The following is a 20,122-nucleotide window of genomic DNA, read 5'->3' as shown; positions in this document are numbered from 1 at the left end:
TGCTGTTGTCTTGGCCACCGAGGAAACTGGTGCTAGTCGGGGACCCGGGTTGACGGAGACACCCCACAGCCTGGTCTCCTCTGATCGCCTTAGGCCAGGGTCTCCCGCCAAAGGCCCGGGACTAGCGCCGCGGGCCATTACTTGGGATCTTGAAGATGTGCTAAGAGTAGTTATTACTATTCCCATTTGTTTTCATTTTTTTGAGGCGGAGTCTGGCTCTGTCGCATAGGCTGGAGTGCAGTGGCGCGATCTCGTCTCACTGCAGCCTCCGCCTCCCGGGTTCAAGCGATTAACCCGCCGCAGCCTCCCTACTAACCCCATTTTTAAGATTAGAACACTGAATCCCAGAGAACGGAAGTAAATTGCCCAGGGTGACGCCGTGGATAAGAACCTACCAGAGCCTTTTTCAGTTCAGCAAGCCATCTCCCCAAACCCCTGGCATTTTTTTTTTTTTTTTTTTTTTAGACAGAGCCTCACTCTGTCGCCTGGGTTGGAGTGCAGTGGTGTGAACTCGGGGTCACTGCAGCCTCGGCCTCCCGGTTTCAAGCGATTCTTCTGCCTCGGCTTCCCAAGTAGTTGGGACTACAGGTGCGCGCCACCACACCCAGCTAAATTTTCTATTTTTAGTAGAGACGGTATTTCACCCAGGCCGGTCTTTATCTTTTGACCTTGTGATCCGCCTGCCTGCATCCCAAAGTGCTGGGATTACAGGCGTGAGCCACCGCCCCCAGCCCCGCCCCCTGGCTGTTAAAAAATAGATACGATATAGTTGGAATCGTGTGGAAGGAAGTACATCAGGAGGTATAGAAGTCGATTTGGGACCTGTAATCCCGGCGACTCAGGTGGCTGAGAAGGGCGGATCACTTAAACCCGGGAAGCAGACGGAGGCTGCAGTAAGCCGAATCATGCCACTGCACTCCAGCCTGGGCAACCGAGCGAGACTCAGCCAAAAAAAAAAAGTCGATTTGGGAGTTTCTGTGTCACTATAGATTCTTGAAAAAATTACTTCTCTGTATCTAAGGTTGACTTTTTAATTTCCCATCTTTAAAATTTAACTAGGCCTGAAGATTGGTACTTGAACCTGTGTTGGGAGAGCTGTGCAGAGGTGAAACTCCCTTCCCCAAGAATGCCTGCCTCTACCTGTTGCTCCTCCACAGCCCCACAGGCCTTTAGACTGCACCCATCACAGGATAGTTACCAATTATTCCTTAGTCTAAACTGAAAGAATTGCAGCAACTTCTGACAGAACTCGTTCAGTTCCTTTTTCGTGACACCAGGTTAAGCATAAGGAGAAAGTCATTATGTGGGTGAAAAGATTCAACAGTTGAGAAGAGGAACAATTTGAGTGGTCAAAGCAAATGAAAACCTTTGCCATCATATTTGAGAGAATAGGAAAAAGTGTTAAAAAATAATGTTTCACATTGAAATTTGAGAGGTCATTACATTATTTTTTTTAAGATTGAAAAATAATGGAAAACAAGAAAACTTTCTTAGGACAAATGGCACTGCCAATTTAATGCAGCAGTGTCAGTGAACTGCAGATTAGATATGCCAAAAGTTAAATCAGTTCAAGAAAATTTACCAGAACTGAGAGGGAAAAGGTCATAGATAAAAACTGAGACACAAAGATGGGAGACACGGAGAATAGGTTCAAAAAATTAATAATTAGGGGCGGGGCATAGTGGCTCACGGCTGTAATCCCAGCACTTTGGGAGGCCAAAGCGGACAGATCACGAGGTCAGGAAATCGAGACCATCCTGGCTAACACCGTGAAACCCCACCTATACTAAAAAAAAACAAAACTTAAAAAATTAGCCAGGCATGGTGTCACACACCTGTGGTCCCAGCTACTCGGGAGGCCTAGGCAGGAGAATTGCTTGGACCCAGGAGGTGGAGGTTGCGGTGAGCTGAGATTGCACCACTGCACTCCAGCCTGGGTGACAGAGTGAGACTTCATCTAAAAAAAAAAAAAGAAAAATTAATAATTAAATATGAGTTCCAGAAGGGGATAACAGAGCTGACTGCAGAGAAGCAGTAATCAAATAGTACAAGAAAATTTACTAAGTTGGTGGAAATTTTTGAATTCTCAGATTTAAAGGATTCATTAAATACTAGGTAAAAAGAAATGAAAAGAAAGTCAACCATATTTAGGCCTGTATCACAAGTGAAAGCTGCTGAGTTGTTTGGTTTTGGGGGTTTTTTTTTTTTTTAGATGAGTTTTACTCTTATTGCCCAGGCTGGAGTGCAGTGGCAGGATCTTGGCTCACTGCAACCTCCACCTCCCAGGTTCAAGCAATTCTCTTCCTCAGCCTCCCGAGTAGCTGGGATTACAGGCATTCACCACCATGCCTGGCTAATGTTTTGTATTTTTAGTAGAGACAGAGTTTCACCATATTGACCAGACTGGTCTCAAACTCCCGACCTCAAGTGATCCACCCACCTCAACCTCCTAAATTGCTAGGATTACAGGCAAGAGCTACCGTGCTCAGCCCTGAATTCAATTTCTAAAAGAAATAATTGTACAGGTCACATTTACTGAGCACAAATTAATAAAACTAGAAATGAATAGCCACAAATTAAGCAAAAAAATTCTAACAATTTGGAATTTTTTTAAAAACACAGTTTTTCCCATGTGCATGTTCAAAAAGTAAGCAGACAAAAAAAAATAATAATAAAATAAACACCAATTTTAGGCCAGGCTCGATGGCTTACTCCTGCAATCCCAGCACTTTGGGAGACTGAGGCAGGTGGATCACTTTAGGTCAGGAGTTCAAGACCAGCCTGGCCAACATGGGGAAAACCCGTCTCTACTAAAGCTACAAAAACTAAAGCTGGGCAACGTGGCTCACACCTGTAATCCCAGCACTTTGGGAGGCTGAGACAGGCAGATCATGAGGTCAGGAGATAGAGACCATCCTGACTAACATGATGAAACCCCATCTCTAATAAATACAAAAAATTAGCCAGACATGGTGGCATGCACCCTTAGTCCCAGCTTCTCGGGAGGCTGAGGGAGGAGAATCTCTTGAACCCGGGAGGCAGAGGTTGCAGTGAGCCAAGATCGCGCCACTGTACTCCAGCCTGGGCAACAGAGTGAGACTCCATCTCAAAAAAAATAAAAATAAAAACTAGCTGGGCATGGTAGCAGGTGCCTGTAATCCCAGCTATTGCAGAGGCTGAGACAGAAGAATTGCTTGAACCCAGGAGGTGGAGGCTGCAGTGAGCCAAGATTGTGCCACACTGCACTCCAGCCTAGGTAATAGATAGAGACTCTGTCTCAAAAACCAAACAAAAACACCAATTTTAAATAATTAATGGGCAAAAAAGAAAAAGACTAATATCATGGATTATTTAGAAATTAAGATAATGAACATATTGTGTAATGGAATCCATGCTTTTAAAGCAGTACTCAGGCCGGGCATGGTGGCTCACACTTGTAATTTCAGCACTTTGGGAGGCCGAGGTGGGCGGATCACCTGAGGTCAGGAGTTCAAGACCAGCCTGGCCAATATGGAGAAACCCTGTCTTAAAAAATAAATAAATAGGCCGGGCGCGGTGGCTCATGCCTATGATCCAAGCACTTTGGAGGCCAAGGCGGGTAAATCATCTGAGGTCGGGAGTTCAAGACCAACCTGAACAACATGATGAAACCCTGTCTTAAAAGACAAAAAAAAAACAACTGTACTTTAAATAAATAGAAGAGTTCATTCAGAAATAAAATAGAAACTAATATATACACATTTCTGGCAAAAAAATAATTTTTAAAAAAGGGACATCCTCTTTGATGTCTCATAAACAATTCAGACTTAACTAATCAAATCTGATTTTCCTGTCAAATACTTATTTCTTCTCCTGTTTTAAATCTTAACAAATTGTACCACCATTTAAGTCAAAACCCAGGAGTTACTCTTTTTAAAAAAAATTTTTGGCCAGGCATGGTGGCTCACACCTGTAATCCCAGCCCTTGGAGAGGCTGCAGCAGATAGATCACCTGAGGTCAGGAGTTCAAGACCAGCCTGACCAACATGGTGAAATCCCCTCTCTGCTAAATATAAAAAATTAGCCAGGCGTGGTGGCGCACACCTGTAATCCCAGCTACTTGGGAGGCTAAGGCAGGAGAATCACTTGAACCCAGAAGGTGGAGGTTGCAGTGAGCCAAGATTGCACCATTGCACTCTAGCCTGGGCAACAAGAGCAAACCCCATCTCAAAAAAAAAAAAAAAAAAAAATATTGCAGAGGCCAGGTTTCCCTGTATTCCCCAGGCTGGTCTCAAGTTCCTTGCCTTTGCCAATCTTCCCACCTTGGACTTTCAAAGTGTTGGGATTACAGGTGTGGGCCACCATGCCTGGCCCAGGAGTTATTCTTCACCCCTCTATCTTCCATTCAATCCACTATCAGGATATGTCTCTTCTGTTCCCATAATGAACATGTATGGAATCATCTCCCCAGCATTCTCCCCTTTATTTTCACTTGGAAAATGCCCCTTATTCCCACTCAGAAGTACTTTTTCTTTGTTTTCTTTCCTCCATCACTCCTTTATTTTGCTATTTTCCCCTCAGGTGCAGATAATTGAGTCAGTCACACTGTCATTAACAAGGCTTTTCTCATTTTATCTTTTTTCTCTTCATTCTAGTTCCCACTCACGTTCCTTCCCTCCCTCCTTAGGTAGACAGTCTTATGTGTTAGCTATATGTCTTTGAATATACATGTATCTTTGAATAATATATAGTGTTGTTTTATGTATGTATGTCTTTTAAATGTACCTAATTGATACTGTGTTGATCTCATTCTGTTTCTTTTTCATATTTATGTAAATACTTCTGACTACTGCATACTGTTGTCTTAAATGACCTCATACCCTGGCCACTGGTCCGGGGCCAATATGGGCCAGAGTCCTTACCACAAATTTTTTTAACTGAAACTGAGAAAGAAAATTCCTCTCCAGTGTGGAAACCAAAAAATGTAAAACATACGAGCTGTCAGCAGCCATGTGCCACGGTTCCACTGTCTGCAGTGAAACAGAAGCCGACATGCAGAGGTGAGAGACTAAGAGCCTGGGAAGCTCTCAAACCCCTGGTTCTAGTTGTTTCTGATGCTCCATATTCCTGCCCTTACCATGGTTTGTCAACTTTTCATGATTCCATGAGCTAGTAAATCTCAACACCTTCATCTTCTGCCTTCTAAGGTAGTTCAGACTGAAGTTCTCTCTCCTAAGAGAGACTATTTACTAAGAGGACTATTTACAACCTCCAAAATATATCTTGTTTTTGATACTGAGTTTTTTGTTTTCTGGGTTTTTTTGTTACTGTTGAGAGACAGGGTCTACATCTAGGAATGAAATTGCTAGCTATTTAATAGGATGATTCTGTGTTCAATTTTTGAGGAAGCACCATACCGTTTACCATAGAACTATCACTACAGGCACCCACCACCACACACGGCTAATTTTTGTATGTTTGGTAGAGACAGGGTTTCACCATGTTGCCCAGGCTGGTCTTGAACTCCTGAGTTCAAGCAATCTGCCCATCTCAGCCACCTAAAGTACTGGTATTATAGGTGTTAGCCACTGTGCCCAGCCAAGGGGGCTTAATTGACATTTATTCGTAAAAATATTGGGTCTTCAGGCCTGGCACGGTTTTTTGGGGGCTTTAAAATTTTTTTTTTGAGACGGAGTCTCACTCTGTCACCCAGGCTGGAGTGTAGTGGCACAATCATGGCTCACTGCAGCCTTTGCCTCCCAGGTTCAAGAGATCCTCCTGCCTCAGCTTCCCAAGTAGCTGGAACTACAAACATGTGCCACAACACCCAGCTAATTTTTGTATTTTTAGTAGAAACGGTTTCACCATATTGGCCAGGCTGGTCTTGAACTCCTGAGCTCAAGCAATCCACACACCTCAGCCACCTAAAGTGCTGGGATTCCAGGCGTGAGCCATGGCACCCAGCAATTTTTGCTTTTTTTAAATGGAGATGGGATTTCACCATGTTAGTCAGTCTCAAACTCCTGACCTCAAGTGATCCACTTGCTTTGGCCTCCAAAAGTGCTGGGATTACAGGCATGAGCCACCACACCCAGGCAACAGTTTTTGAGAGACAGGGTCTTGCTCTCTCAGTGGTACAATCATAACTCACTGCAGCCTTGAACTCCTGAGTTTTAGTAATCCTCCTGCCACCGTGCCCAGCCAAGGGGGCATATTTGACATTAAAAAAATATTGATTCAGCTGGGCGCGGTGGCTCACGCCTATAATCCCAGCACTTTGGGAGGCCGAGGCGGGTGGATCATGAGGTCAAGAGATAGAGACCATCCTGGTCAACAAGGTGAAACCCCGTCTCTACTAAAAATACAAAAATTAGCTGGGCATGGTGGTGCGCGCCTGTAGTCCCAGCTACTCAGGAGGCTGAGGCAGGAGAATTGCTTGAACCCAGAAGTGGGGAGGTTGCGGTGAGCTGAGATCGTGCCATTGCACTCCAGTCTGGGTAACAACAGCGAAACTCCATCTCAAAAAAAAAAAAATTGAGTCTTCAGGCCTGGCATGGCAGCTCATGCCTCTAATCCCAGCACTTTGGGAGGCTGAGGCAGGTGGATCACTTGAGCTCAGGAGGTCTAGCCCAGCCTGGACAACATGGCAAAACCTCTCTACAAAAAATACAGAAATTAGCCAGGCATGGTGGCACGATGCACCTGTGATCCCAGCTACTCGGGAGGCTTAGGTGAGAGGATTGCTTGAGCCTGGGAGGCAGAGGTTGCAGTAAGCTGAGATCATGCCAATGCACTCCAGCCTGGACAACAGAGTCCAGCTCTGTCTTGATAAATAAATAATGCCCCCAATTCATTTATACTTCTTTACAGTGGAATTTCTGGCAACTTTGATAAAGGAATTCTAAAGTTCACGTGGAAGAATTGATGTGTGAGAAAAGCCAATTAATTTTAGAAAGAGTAATCAAGGGAGAATTTATTAATATAGTGTGTAATAAGAAAAGGAGGCCAGGAGCGGTGGCTCACAACTGTAATCCTGGCACTTTGGGAAGCCGAGGTGGGTGGATCACAAGGTCAGGAGGTAAAGACCAGGCTGGCGAAGATGGTGAAACCCTGTCTCTACTAAAAGAAAAATACAAAAATTAGTGGGGTACGGTGGCACGCGACTGTAATCCCAGCTACTCAGGAGGCTGAGGCAGGAGAATCGCTTGAACCCAGGTGGCAGAGGTTGCAGTGAGCCGAGATTGCACCACTGTACTCCAATCTGGGTGACAGAATGAGACTGCATCTCAAAAAAAAAAAAAAAAAGAAAAGGAAAGGAAAAAGAATTGGCAGTCTGACCAATGAAACAAAATTCAATAGCCCAAGCATTCAGAGAATTTAATTTTTGGTAAATATAGCATTTCAGAGGAAAATGATTCCATCAGTAAATGGTGTGTAAAGATTAAGAAGGCCAGGTGTGGTGTCTCACACTTGTAATCTCAGCACTTTAGGGGGCTGAGGCAGGAGGATCACTTGAGCTTAGGGGTTTGAGACCACCCTGGGCAACACAGCAAGATGTCCTCTCTATTAAAATAAAATTTTTTTTTTTTTTTTTGACATGGAGTTTTTGCTCTTGTTACCCAGGCTGGAGTGCAATGGCACAATCTCGGCTCACCACAACCTCCACCTCCTGGATTCAGGCAATTCTCCTGCCTCGGCCTCCTGAGTAGCTGGGATTACAGGCACGCACCACCATGCCCAGCTAATTTTTTGTATTTTTAATAGAGACGGGGTTTCACCATGTTGACCAGGATGGTCTCATCTCTTGACCTCGTGATCCACCTGCCTCGGCCTCCCAAAGTGCTGGGATTACAAGCGTGAGCCACAGTGCCCAGCCCTTAAAATAAAAATTTTTTAAAGTAGCCAGGTATGGTGGTGCACACTCACAATCCCAGCTACTTGGGAGGCTGAGGTGGGAAAATCACTTGAGCCCAAGAGTTTGAGGCTGCAGTGAGCCACAGTTGAGCCACTGTATGCCAGCCTGAACAACAGAGTGAGACCTTGTCTCAGAAAAAAATGTTCAGTCACTAGTAATTAATGTAAATTAAAACTACCAGACATAATTAAATTCACGTAAAAATGATACAGCAAGGATGAAGAACACAGGCATGCCATTGAAACTGCCATGGTGGTTATCAGATGTCTTATCAGATGTCTTAGCCTCTTGATACAAAATAACAATTGGGGGCCGGGCACGGTGGCTCACGCCTGTAATCCCAGCACTTTGGGAGGCTGAGGCGGGTGGATCACGAGGTCAAGAGATCGAGACCATCCTGGTCAACATGGTGAAACCCCGTCTCTACTAAAAATACAAAAAATTAGCTGGGCATGGTGGCACGTGCCTGTAATCCCAGCTACTCAGGAGGCTGAGGCAGGAGAATTGCCTGAACCCAGGAGGCGGAGGTTGCGGTGAGCCAAGATCGTGCCATTGCACTCCAGCCTGGGTAACAAGAGCGAAACTCTGTCTCAAAAAAAAAAGGAAAAAAAAATACCATTTGGTGGAATCTACCCTAAGGACTCACAAAAGTACACAAAAACCTTGCAACAACGCTATCCGTTACAACAACAGGAAATTCAAATGTTCATTTGAGTTATGTAAAATTTAAATTAAGATTTTTTTCTTTTTTAAGAGGCAGGGTCTTGCTTACATTTCCCAGGCCACAGTACAGTGGCTATTTATAGGCATGATCATAATTCACTCCCGAGCTCAAGCAAGCCTCCTGCCTCAGCCTCCCAAGTAGCTGGGACTACCAGCATGTGTCACTGCACCCAGCTAAATTATCGTATTTTTGTAAAAGAAGTACTAGTAAGTCATTTTAAAAGTTGGATAAATGAGTTGGGAGTAGTGGCTCATGCCTGTAATACCAGCACTTTGGGAGGCCGAGGCGGGTGGATCACCTAAGGTCAGGAGTTCAAGGCTTGTCTGGTTAACATGATGAAACCCCACTTCTACTAAAAATATAAAAATTAGGTGGGTGTGGTGGCAGGCATCTGTAATCCTAGCAACTCGGGAGGCTGAGGCAGCAGAATTGTGTGAACCCCAGGAGGCAGAGGTTGCAGTGAGCCTCAATCGTGCCACTGGACTCCAGCCTGGGTGACAGAGCAAAACTCTAAAACAAAGTTGGATAAATGTACTTATTGGCTATGTGCAGTGGCTCATGCCTGTAATCCCAGCACTTTAAGAGGCTGAGGCCGGTGGATCATGAGGTCAGGAGTTCAAGATTGGCCTGGCCAAGATAGTAAAACCCCGTCTCTACTAAAAAAATGCAAAAATTAGCCATGCATGGTGGTATGCGCCTGTAATCCCAGCAACTTGGGAGGCTGCAGCAGAGAATTGCTTGAACCTGGGAGGCAGAGGTTGTAATGAGCCACTATCATGCCACTGCACTCCAGCCTGGGTGACAGAGCGGGACTCCATCTTAAAAAAAAGAGTACTTACTGATAAGATTAATTGATATTCATATTATTGTCTAACAAAAACAAGTTACCAAGCCTATCAAAAAGTTTTGTCTGCATATGTATTTGGGCCTGGAAAGGTACACCACTAGATAACAATTGTCTTTAGGTACGAAGGTTTAGTGGCTATTTTTGTGTTCGTTTTGTGTTTCTGTATTTTCAGATTAACTTCTTTCTTTTTGAGATAGAGTCTCGCTCTGTCACCAGGCTGCAGTGTAGTTGCAAGATCTTGGCTCGCTGCAACCTCTGCCTCCTGGGTTTAAGCAATTCACCTGCCTCAGCCTCCCAAGTAGCTGGGATTACAGGTGCGCATCACCACGCCCAGCTAATTTTTGTATTGTTTAGTAGAGACAGGGTTTCACCGTGTTGGCCAGGATGGTCTCATCTCTTGTCCTTGTGACCTGCCCGCCATGGCCTCCTAAAGTGCTGCGATTACGGGCTTGGGTCACTGCACCTGGCTATTGACTTGGTTTTCTAATGAACATAGATTCTTTTGTAATAAGGAAAAATAGAGAAACTTCATATTTAACTGCTACAATAAACACAGTAGAAAGTGGAAGGTTAAGGTAGTTATTGAAAATTATAATTGTGCCAGGCGTGGTAGCTCACGCCTGTAATCCCAGCACTTTGGGAGGCTGAGGTGAGTGGATCATCTGAGGTCAGGAGTTCAAGACCAGCCTGACCAATATGGTGAAACCCCACCTTTAAAAAGAAAAAAAAAAAAATTAAAAAAAATAAATAAAATAAAAATTAAAAAGAAAATTATAATTGTGACAATTGTCAAGAAACTGAGCCAAATGTAGGAATAAACAAAATGTTTGCTTTAACTATTATGTAACATATACAATATATACTGAAAATACAGAAGGAGCCACCCACACCCAGCACTTTGGGAGGCTAAGGTGGGCAGATCACCTGAGGAAATCCTGTCTCTACTAAAAATACAAAATTAGGCGTGCTGGTGCATGCCTATAATCCCAGCTACTCAGGAGGCTGAGGCAGGAGAATCACTTGAACCTGGGAGGCAGAGGTTGTAGTGAGCCGAGATCTCGCCATTGGCACTCCAGCCTGAGCAACAAAAGCAAAAATCCATCTCAAAAAAAAAAAATGCAAAAGGAATATAGTTGTTTAAATGGAAAAGTCTAGCGAATTTTTTCTTTATCAAATAATTTGTTTTTATTAAAAATTAAATATTAAAATTTATAAATTAAAAATGTATATAAAAATGGAATCCAATTAATTCAAGTAGCTACAATTATTTAAAGCAAGGTGGAGACCAGATGGGTGGTATGGGTGGGGCATGGGCTTTAGCCTTCCATAATCACCATCAGTTGCTTCCCTCAAAGCTTCACCAGAAAAACTTCATTCAGCTTCAAGTCAAATCTCTTCTATAAAGAAATTCTGGCATTCCAGTAACGGAGAGTTTCCACTTAATACCACAGGCCCCAGGTCTATTCTGTGTTATGCATTTTCAAAATCTCTCCAATAAACATATTGTCTTAGACTTTGCTTTGACCGCTTTCTTATTTCTGGGTTTCAGAACCATGTGTGCTCAGTACTGCATCTCCTTTGCTGATGTTGAAAAGGCTCATATCAACATTCGAGATTCTATCCACCTCACACCAGTGCTAACGAGCTCCATTTTGAATCAAGTAACAGGGCGCAATCTTTTCTTCAAATGTGAACTCTTTCAGAAAACAGGATCTTTTAAGGTAACAATCCTTTTTCTCAGTGTATCATATATGTTTTCAAATCCCTTTACATATCAGTTTGATTCTGCTGACCACCTAGTGAGACAGGCAGAAGTAAATTAACGCCTTTATACAGTTCGAAAAAAGGTTACAGAAAGCTGGGCGTGGTGGCTCATACCTGTAATCCAAGTACATTGAAGGCCAAGGCAGGCAGATCACCTGAGGTCGGGAGTTCAAGACCAGCCTGACCAACGTGGTGAAACCCCATCTTAAAGTAATAATAAGAAGAAGAAAATAAAAAAGGTTACAGAAATTTTCCTTTCAAGTCCTTGTTTTACCTAGCATCATAATAGTGTTGATAGCCACTTTCACACAATCATAAAATCCTTGTAATTAGGTTCATATATATAACCTATTATCCAAGTAATCTTTATATGTAACATGTATATGTGTGTCTATATATAATATATACATAAAATATAGTCATGTGCCACGTAACAGTTCAGTCAATGACAGACCACCTATATGATGGTAGTCTCTGGTCCCATAAGGCCACAATACCACACTTGTACTGTATATTTCTGAGTTCAGATACACAAATACTTCTCATTTTGTTATAACTGCCTACAGTTATTTAGTACGGTACATGCTATACAGGGTTTGTAGCCTAGGAGCAATAGGCTGTAACAGCTGGCTTTGTATAAGTATACCCTATGATGCATGTACAATGATGAAATTGCCAAATCATGCATTTCTCAGAACATATCCCCATCCTTAAGCAAAGCATGACTGTATTATATATGCTATAACTTACTATCCAAACTTTTTATTATCCAAAATAGGACATGTTTGAGACTGAAAGAAGCAACTTGAAATGTCTAAACTGAGACAACTGAACTGTTATAGGCAAACTGGAAAATGTATATGATTCAAGTTTAAGCATTCACTGTATCAACTTGCTACAAACAGACACATTATGACTATAAAAGATCTAAGCCTGGCCAGGTGCAGTGGCTCATGCCTGTAATCCCAGCACTTTGGGGGGCCAAGGCAGGTGGATCACGAGGTCAGGAGGTCAAGACCAGCCTGGCTAACATAGTGAAACCCCATCTCTACTAAAAATACAAAAATTAGCCAGGTGTGGTGGTGGGCACCTATAGTCCCAACTACTTGGGAGCCTGAAGCCGGAGAATCGTATGAACCCCAGAGGCGGAGTTTGCAGTGAGCTGAGATCACTCTACTGCACTCCAGCCTGGGTGACACAGGGAGACTCTATCTCAAAAAAAAAAAAAAAAAAAAAAAAAAAAATCCAAGCCTGGGCAACATGACAAGACCCTCTCTACAAAAAGTACAAATATATATATAAATTAGCCTGGTGTGGTGGTATGCGCCTGTCGTCCCAGCTGCTCTGGAGGCTGAGGTGGGAAGACTGCACTGAGCCTGGGAGGTTGAGGCCACAGTGAGCTCACACCTCTGGCAGGGCAACAGCAAGACCTTGTCTCCAAAATAAAAAACAAAAAAAAAGGCCTGGCACAGTAGTTTATGCCTATAATCCCAGCACTTTGGGAGGCTGAGCTGTGCAGATTGTCTGAAGCTCAGGAGTTTGAGACTGGCCTGGACAACATAGTACAGCCTCATCTCTCCTAAAATATAAAAAAAATTAGCCCAGGGTGGTGGTGCACACCTGTAGTCCAAGCTATTTGGGAGGCAGAGGTTGCAGTGAGCTGAGATCAAGCCACTGCACTCCAGCCTGGGCAACAGAGCAAGACAAGACTGTCGCAAAAAAAAAAAAAAAAGTTTTTACATAACCAAATCAGGGCACAGTGTCTCATGCCTATAATCCCAGCACTTTGCAAGGCCGAAGAGGAGGTTCACTTGAGTCCTAGAGTTCGTGACCAGCCTGGACAAAACCATGTCTCTACTAAAAATACAAAAATTAGCTGGGTGTGGTGGTGCATGTCTGTAATCCCAGCTACTCAAGAGGCTGAGGCAGGAGAATCGCTTAAACCCAGGAAGTGGAGGTTGCAGTGGGCCAAGATGGCTCCCCTGCACTCCAGCCTGAGTGACAGAGTGAAATCTGTCTCAAAAAAACAAAAAATAAAAGATCTAAAGGTAGCTAAATCCTCATATAAGATTTTTTTCTACAAAATATAGTGCATAAAGATAGACTTCTATGTGTTAACTTGTTATCAGAATTTTCTGACCATTAGTTTATAGCTTTAAGATCCTTTCAGGTAGGAGAACGATCCAAGATGGCCGATCGCTAACATCCCGGGATTGCAGCTCTCAGGGAAGGCGCGGAGAACTAGAGGACGCCACACTTTCAGACAAAGTCTGGTCGCTCACGGAGCAGAAGATCCCCCAGTGGTGGAAACACACGAGTCGCCAGCGCGACTCTCGTGGTCGTGGTCAGCGCAGCGGTTCCACCGGCACCTCGACGCGGCAGCGCTCGGCGCAGAGTAAACGGGACCGGTTCCCCTTCTGACCGAGGTTTGGAGCCCCGGGAAGGCAGAGTCGCCTACTACGGAAACAAGAAGGAAGCCCGACAGGAGAATCCTGGGCAGAAAAGCACCATCAGTTTTAACGCCGCTGCTCTGGCCCTGGGAACTAACAACCTGGACGTCCACTCAAGAGACCTAATCTGAAAGTTGGTAATTTCAAAGATGACAGGAGGATAAATTTACAATGACGGGAAGAAACCAGCGTAAAAAAGCTGAGAATACTCAAAGTCAGAACGCCTCCCCCTCTAAAGATGATCACAGTTCCACATCAACAATGGAACAAGGCTTGATGGAGAACGAGCGCCTCCTGATGACAGAATCACTCTTCAAGGAATGGATAATAACAAACTTCGGTGAGTTAAAAGAACATGTTGTAGCCCAACGTAAAGAAACTAGGAACTTTGAAAAAAGGTTTGATGAAATCCTATTGAGAATAGACAACTTAGAGAGGAGTATGAATGAATTAATGGAACTGAAGAATACAATACAGGAACTCCGAGAAGTATGCACAGGTTTAAACACTCGAATTGTTCAAGCAGAAGAAGGGATATCAGAGGTCAAAGTCCAACTTAATGAAATAAAACGTGAAGAAAAGATTAGAGAAAAAAGGATAAAAAGGAATGAGCAAAGTCTCCAAGAAATGTGGGACTATGTGAAAAGACCAAATTTACATTTGATAGGTGTACCTGAATGCGACGGAGAGAATGAATCCAAGCTGGAAAATACCCTTCAGGATATTATTCAGGAAAATTTTCCTAAACTAGCAAAGCAGGTCAACATTCAACCCCAGGTAATACAGAGAACAACACAAAGATATTCCTCAAGAAGAGCGACCCCAAGGCACATAATCGTTAGATTCACCAGGGTTGAAACGAAGGAGAGGATACTAAGGGCAGCCAGAGAGAAAGGTCAGATTACCCACAAAGGCAAGCCTATCAGACTTACAGCAGATCTCTCGGCAGAAACTCTACAGGCCAGAAGAGAGTAGGGGCCAATATTCAACATCCTCAAAGAACAGAACCTTCAGCCCAGAATTTCATATCCAGCCAAACTAAGCTTCACAACTGAAGGAAAAATAAAATCTTTTATGAACAAGCAAGAACTCAGAGATTTTATTACCACCAGGCCTGCTTTACAAGAGCTTCTGAAAGAAGCATTACACACAGAAAGAAACAACCAGTATTAGCCTTTCTAAAAATACACCAAAAAGTAAAGAGCACCAACATAAAGAAGAATTTACACCAACAAATGGATAAAACAGCCGGTCAACATCAAATGGCAGTAACCCTAAATTTAAATTGACTGAATTCCCAATCAAAAGACACAGCCAAAACCCAACGGCATGTTACATCCAGACCTGTTTCACATGCAACGATACACAAAGACTCAAAACAAAGGGATGGAGAAAGATTTACCAACCAAATGGAGAGCAAAAATAAATAATAAATAAATAAAAAGCAGGAGTTGCAATTCTTGTATCGGATAAAATAGATTTTAAAGCAACAAAGATATAGTGGTAAAAGGATCAATGCAACAACAAGAGCTAACGATCCTAACACCCAGATAGGAGACTTAGATTCAATGAGACAGAAAATTAATAAGGATATCAAGGACTCGAACTCAGATCCAGAACAAGTAAACTTAATAAATATTTATAGAGCTCTCCACTTCAAATACACAAAATATACATTCTTGTCAATACCACATCACACCTACCCATTAGTTTAAATGAAACATTGATTGGCCATTATTAATACCCAATTTTTTTCAAAATAAAGCAATAATTCCATTTACTCTCCCTCTTTCTCTTCCTCTTTCTTCCTCTCCTTTACTTATTTTTTTTTTCTTTCCTTCTCTCAAAAAAAAAAAAAAAAAAAGATCCTTTCAGGTAGAAGTCTGAAAAGTTGCATTTAGCACTGTGCCTTGCAGGTATTCTGGTAGCTTTAGGATTTCAAGAATCTACCTTTTACCCCACCCAGTAACTGAGAGCTTTTATTAGAGCTTTTATTTAAAAAAAAAAAAAAAAAAAAAAAAAAGCCCTGTAATCCCAGCACTTTGGGAGTCTGAGGCAGGTGGATGACCTGAGATCAGGAGTTCGAGACCAGCCTAGCCAGCATGGTGAAACCCCATCTCTACTAAAAATACAAAAATTATCACGCCTGTAGTCTGAGGCAGGTGGATCACCTGAGGTCAGGAATTCAAGACCAGACTGACCAACAAGATGAAACCATCTCTACTAAAAATATAAAATGAGCTGGGCGTGGTGGTGGGCACCTGTGATCCCAGCTACTTGGGAGACTGAGGCAGGAGAATTGCTTTAATCTGGAAGATGGAGGTTGCAGTGAGCCATGATTGCACCATTGTACTCCAGCGTGGGCAATACAGCAAGATACCATCTCAACAATAAATAAATAAATAAGCCAGGCATGGTTGCAGATGCTGATAATCTCAGCTGTCCACAGGCTGAGGCAGGAGAATCACTTGAACCCAGCCCGGGGTGGGGAGGCAAAGGTTGCAGTGAACAGAAATCACGCCACTGCACTCCAGCTTGGGTGACAGAGACTCCATCTCAATAAAAATAAAGGTGCACATGAGATATTTAGGAGGTAAGTCGATAAGATTTAGTGACAGATTGGATGTGCATATTAAAGACAGAAAATCTAGAAAAGCTCCTTGCTTTTCAAAGAAATGTTTTAATCAAACATGTGAATTCACCATCCCTCTTTTTCAGATTCGTGGTGCTCTTAATGCCATCAGAAGCTTGGTTCCTGATGCTTTAGAAGGGAAGCCCAAAGCAGTTGTTACTCACAGCAGTGGAAACCATGGCCAGGCTCTCACCTACGCTGCCAAATTGGAAGGTACTTGATCTCTTAAGGTACTGGGTAGATCATCAGAAAGTGGAAAAGTACCCTTAATTTCAGGGAGAGTGATGATAGCTGTAGGAATTAACTTTCCAAAGAAATCTCTATCTGACTGCAAGCTGTTATGAACATAAGTTTCTTTTTTTTTGAAGACAGTCTTGCTCTGTTGCCCAGGCTGGAGTGCGGTGGTGTGATTTCAGCTCACTGCAACCTCCCCCTTCCGGGTTCAAGCAATTCTCCTGCCTCAGCCTCCTGGGTAGCTGGGACTACAGGTGCGCACCACCACACCTGTCTAATTTTTCTATTTTACAAATACAAAATAATAAATACACCATGTTGCCCAGGCTGGTCTGGAACTCCTGGATTCAGGCAATCCACCTGCCTCGACCTCCCTAAGTGCCAGGATTATAAACATGAGCCACCACACCTGGCCAAACTGAAGTTTCTATTTGAAATTCTCCTGACTTGTAGTAACCAAACATGTTTTCCCCTCCCAGGGATTCCTGCTTATATTGTGGTGCCCCACACAGCTCCAGATTGTAAAAAGCTGGCAATCCAAGCCTATGGAGCGTCAATTGTATACTGTGAACCTAGTGATGAGGTAAGGAGAGCAGTGTTTGGTACCACCTCAATAGCTTTCATTTGACCAGCTGCTCTTTCTGCCTTACTGGCTGCTCCTTCTCAGTCTCCTGTGTTGTTTCCTCTTCACTTCTGTTAGCATGCTCAACCTTTTCTCCACCTACACTCAGATGATCTCATCAGTCTCACTGCTTAAGTGATTACCTATGGTCTATCAACTCCAACTCCAACGTCTCTCCCCTGAACACCAGACTTTTATATCCAACAGCTAACTAACTTTACCACTTGATGTTTTTTTTTTTTTTGAGATGGAGTCTTGCTGTCACCAGGCTGGAGTGCAGTGGCAGCCATCTCAGCTCACTGCAGCCTCCGCCTCCCAGGTTCAAGCGATTCTCCTGCCTCAGCCTCCTGAGTAGCTGGGACTACAGGTGTGCGCCACCATGCCCGGCTAATTTTTGTGTTTTTAGTAGAGACGGGGTTTCACCACGTTGGCCAGGATGGTCTCAATCTGTTGACCTCGTGATCCACCCGCCTCGGCCTCCCAAAGAGCTGGGATTACAGGCATGAGTGACTGTCCCTGACCCCACTTCATCTCAAATTACATCTAAAATCAAACTCCTGATCTTACTTCCCTATATTCCTTCTCTTCCAGTCTTCCTCATCTTAGTAAATGGCAACTTTTATTGTTTTTTTTTTTTTTTTTCTGAATTTTTTTTTTTTCTTTTTTTGTTAGAGATAAGGTCTTCCTATGTTGTGGGATCTTCCTGTCTCGGCCTTTTGAGTAGCTAGGACTATAGGTGCATGCCACCACACCTAACTAATTCCTTTATTTTTTGTAGATAGTGTCTCATTGTTGCCCAGGCTGGTCTCAAACTCCTGGGCTCAAGCGATCCTCCCACCTTGGCCTCTCAAAATGCTGAGATCACAGGCATGACCCACTGCACACAGCCAGGAGTCATCTTTGATAACCCTCTCACACCCCACATTCAAATCTCAATCCTGCTTTCAACATATTTCCATAACCCAACTACTTCTGTGTCTACCATTGCCACCCTGATTCAAACCAGCATTAATTCTCATCTAGATTTGGTAGCCTAACTGGTCTCTCTGCATCCACCCTTGCCCTACTACAGGCTTTTCTGAGCAACCAGAGCTCTCCATTAAATAAAGTCAGAACTTGTCTCTTTTCAATTCAAAATTCTGTAATGGTTTCCCATCTCATACCCAGTGGAAAACCAGAGTTCTTGCAATCATCTAAGCCCTGGATGAACTCAAACATTCCTAACTTTTTGACCTCATCTTTTATTTATTTGAGACAGGGTCTTGCTCTGTCCGGCCCAGGCTGGAGTACAGTAGTTGGATCTCAGTTCACTGCAGCCTCCATCTCTTGGATTCAGGAGATTCTCATGCCTCAGCCACTGATGTAGCTGGGATTACAGGCACATGCCACCATGCCCAGCTAATTTATGTTTAGTAGAGACTGGGTTTCACTGTGTTGGCCAGGCAGGTCTTGAACTGACCCAAAGTGAGCCACCCACCTTGGCCTCCCAGAGTGCTGGGATTATAGGCATGAGCCACCATGCCCAGCCTTGACCTCATCTATTATTTCTCTTGTCCACTCTCTGCCAGCCATACTAGCCTTTTAGCTTTTCCTCAGAAAGGCCTAGTACTCCTATTTTGTAATCTTTGCACTGTTACCTCCTCCCTGAAATATTCTAGATCTCCACAGCACTTGTCCAGATCTTTTAAAATGTCGCTTTACTAGAGGCTCTTCCTGCCTACCCTATATGAAATAAATTCCTTCATTTTATTCCATAGCACTTAGACATAGCATATATTTACTTCACCCATCTCCACCATATAAGAATACAACCCTCTTGAGGGCAGGAATATTTTAACATATCTCTAGTGCCTGAACAAAATCTGAAAAAAGTAGGATGATCAATAAAATTTTGAATGACCAAATGGAACTTGTTGGGGAATCTATTAAATGCAAATCAAGTAAGCTAAATTAATGTACTTTCAGTCCAGAGAAAATGTTGCACAAAGAGTTACAGAGCAAACAGAAGGCATCATGGTACATCCAAACCAGGAGCCTGCAGTGATAGCTGGACAAGGGACAATTGCCCTAGAAGTGCTGAACCAGGTAAAATAGAGTTCTTCCTGCTTAGCTACTGGTAAAGCTATTGGGCTATATTCATTTATTTTATGTATACACATTAAATATAAAACTGTTTCCTAATAGGCCTATTGACAGTTTATATTCTTTTCACTAAAGGTTCCTTTGGTGGATGCACTGGTGGTACCTGTAGGTGGAGGAGGAATGGTTGCTGGAATAGCAATTACAATTAAGGTGAGCAGCTTCTGGATTTATTTTACATCATAAATGTTTTATATACATATGCTCAACATTCTGCACATTACCATTCCTTCGCCTTATTCCTTTAGCACTTAAGATGAAGGCCCTTCTCTGCCTCCCTACTCTATTATTTTTAATATTTTTATTTTTTAAGAGATGGAGTGTTGCTATATTGGCAAAGTTGGTCTTCAACTCCTGGGCTCAAGTAATTCTCCCAAAGTGCTAGGATTATAGGTATGAGCCACCGCACCCAGCCCCTATTTTCTTTTAGACGTGCAGGCAATGTTGTGGTTTGTTCTAAGATGTCTTAATATTCTTATTCCCAGGCTCTGAAACCTAGTGTGAAGGTTTATGCTGCTGAACCCTTGAATGCAGATGACTGCTACCAGTCCAAACTGAAAGGGGAACTGATGCCCAATCTTTATCCTCCAGAAACCATAGCAGATGGTGTCAAATCCAGCATTGGCTGGAACACCTGGCCTATTATTAGGGACCTTGTGGATGATGTCTTCACTGTCACAGAGGACGAAATTAAGGTAAGGCTCCAACAGGAAAAGAAATAACAAAGCATGGTGTAACTTCTTAGGCAGAGCCACCTTTTGTTATGAGTAGCAGCTGACCCATGGCAACTTGACTAGGTAACTTCGTGACAGGGGA

General features: G+C 43.2%; 1 protein-coding gene across 10 annotated transcripts in view; it reads left to right on the top strand.

The window, feature by feature from the left end:
* Nucleotides 1–20,122, top strand: part of SRR (serine racemase) — a 31,910-nt gene that overhangs the window by 121 nt on the left and 11,667 nt on the right. For 2 of the 10 annotated variants that reach the window (XM_008996352.5, XM_008996351.5), the window contains exons 2-8: nucleotides 4,947–5,039; nucleotides 11,015–11,186; nucleotides 16,398–16,524; nucleotides 17,025–17,128; nucleotides 19,133–19,252; nucleotides 19,385–19,459; nucleotides 19,792–20,001. In XM_008996352.5, coding sequence (XP_008994600.2) covers nucleotides 4,990–5,039; nucleotides 11,015–11,186; nucleotides 16,398–16,524; nucleotides 17,025–17,128; nucleotides 19,133–19,252; nucleotides 19,385–19,459; nucleotides 19,792–20,001 — 858 coding nt within the window. In that variant the 5' untranslated portion in view covers nucleotides 4,947–4,989. Of the gene's footprint in view, nucleotides 1–465; nucleotides 589–1,059; nucleotides 1,106–4,634; nucleotides 5,040–11,014; nucleotides 11,187–16,397; nucleotides 16,525–17,024; nucleotides 17,129–19,132; nucleotides 19,253–19,384; nucleotides 19,460–19,791; nucleotides 20,002–20,122 lie in introns of all 10 variants that reach the window. The other 8 variants (XM_078372463.1, XM_002747804.7, XM_078372459.1 and 5 more) reach the window with 7 other exon arrangements.

Source organism: Callithrix jacchus, chromosome 5, assembly GCF_049354715.1.
Source record: "Callithrix jacchus isolate 240 chromosome 5, calJac240_pri, whole genome shotgun sequence".
NCBI lineage: Eukaryota > Metazoa > Chordata > Mammalia > Primates > Cebidae > Callithrix > Callithrix jacchus.
Note: the sequence above shows the minus strand (reverse complement) of the source record. Positions and strands in the feature narration are given on the sequence as shown.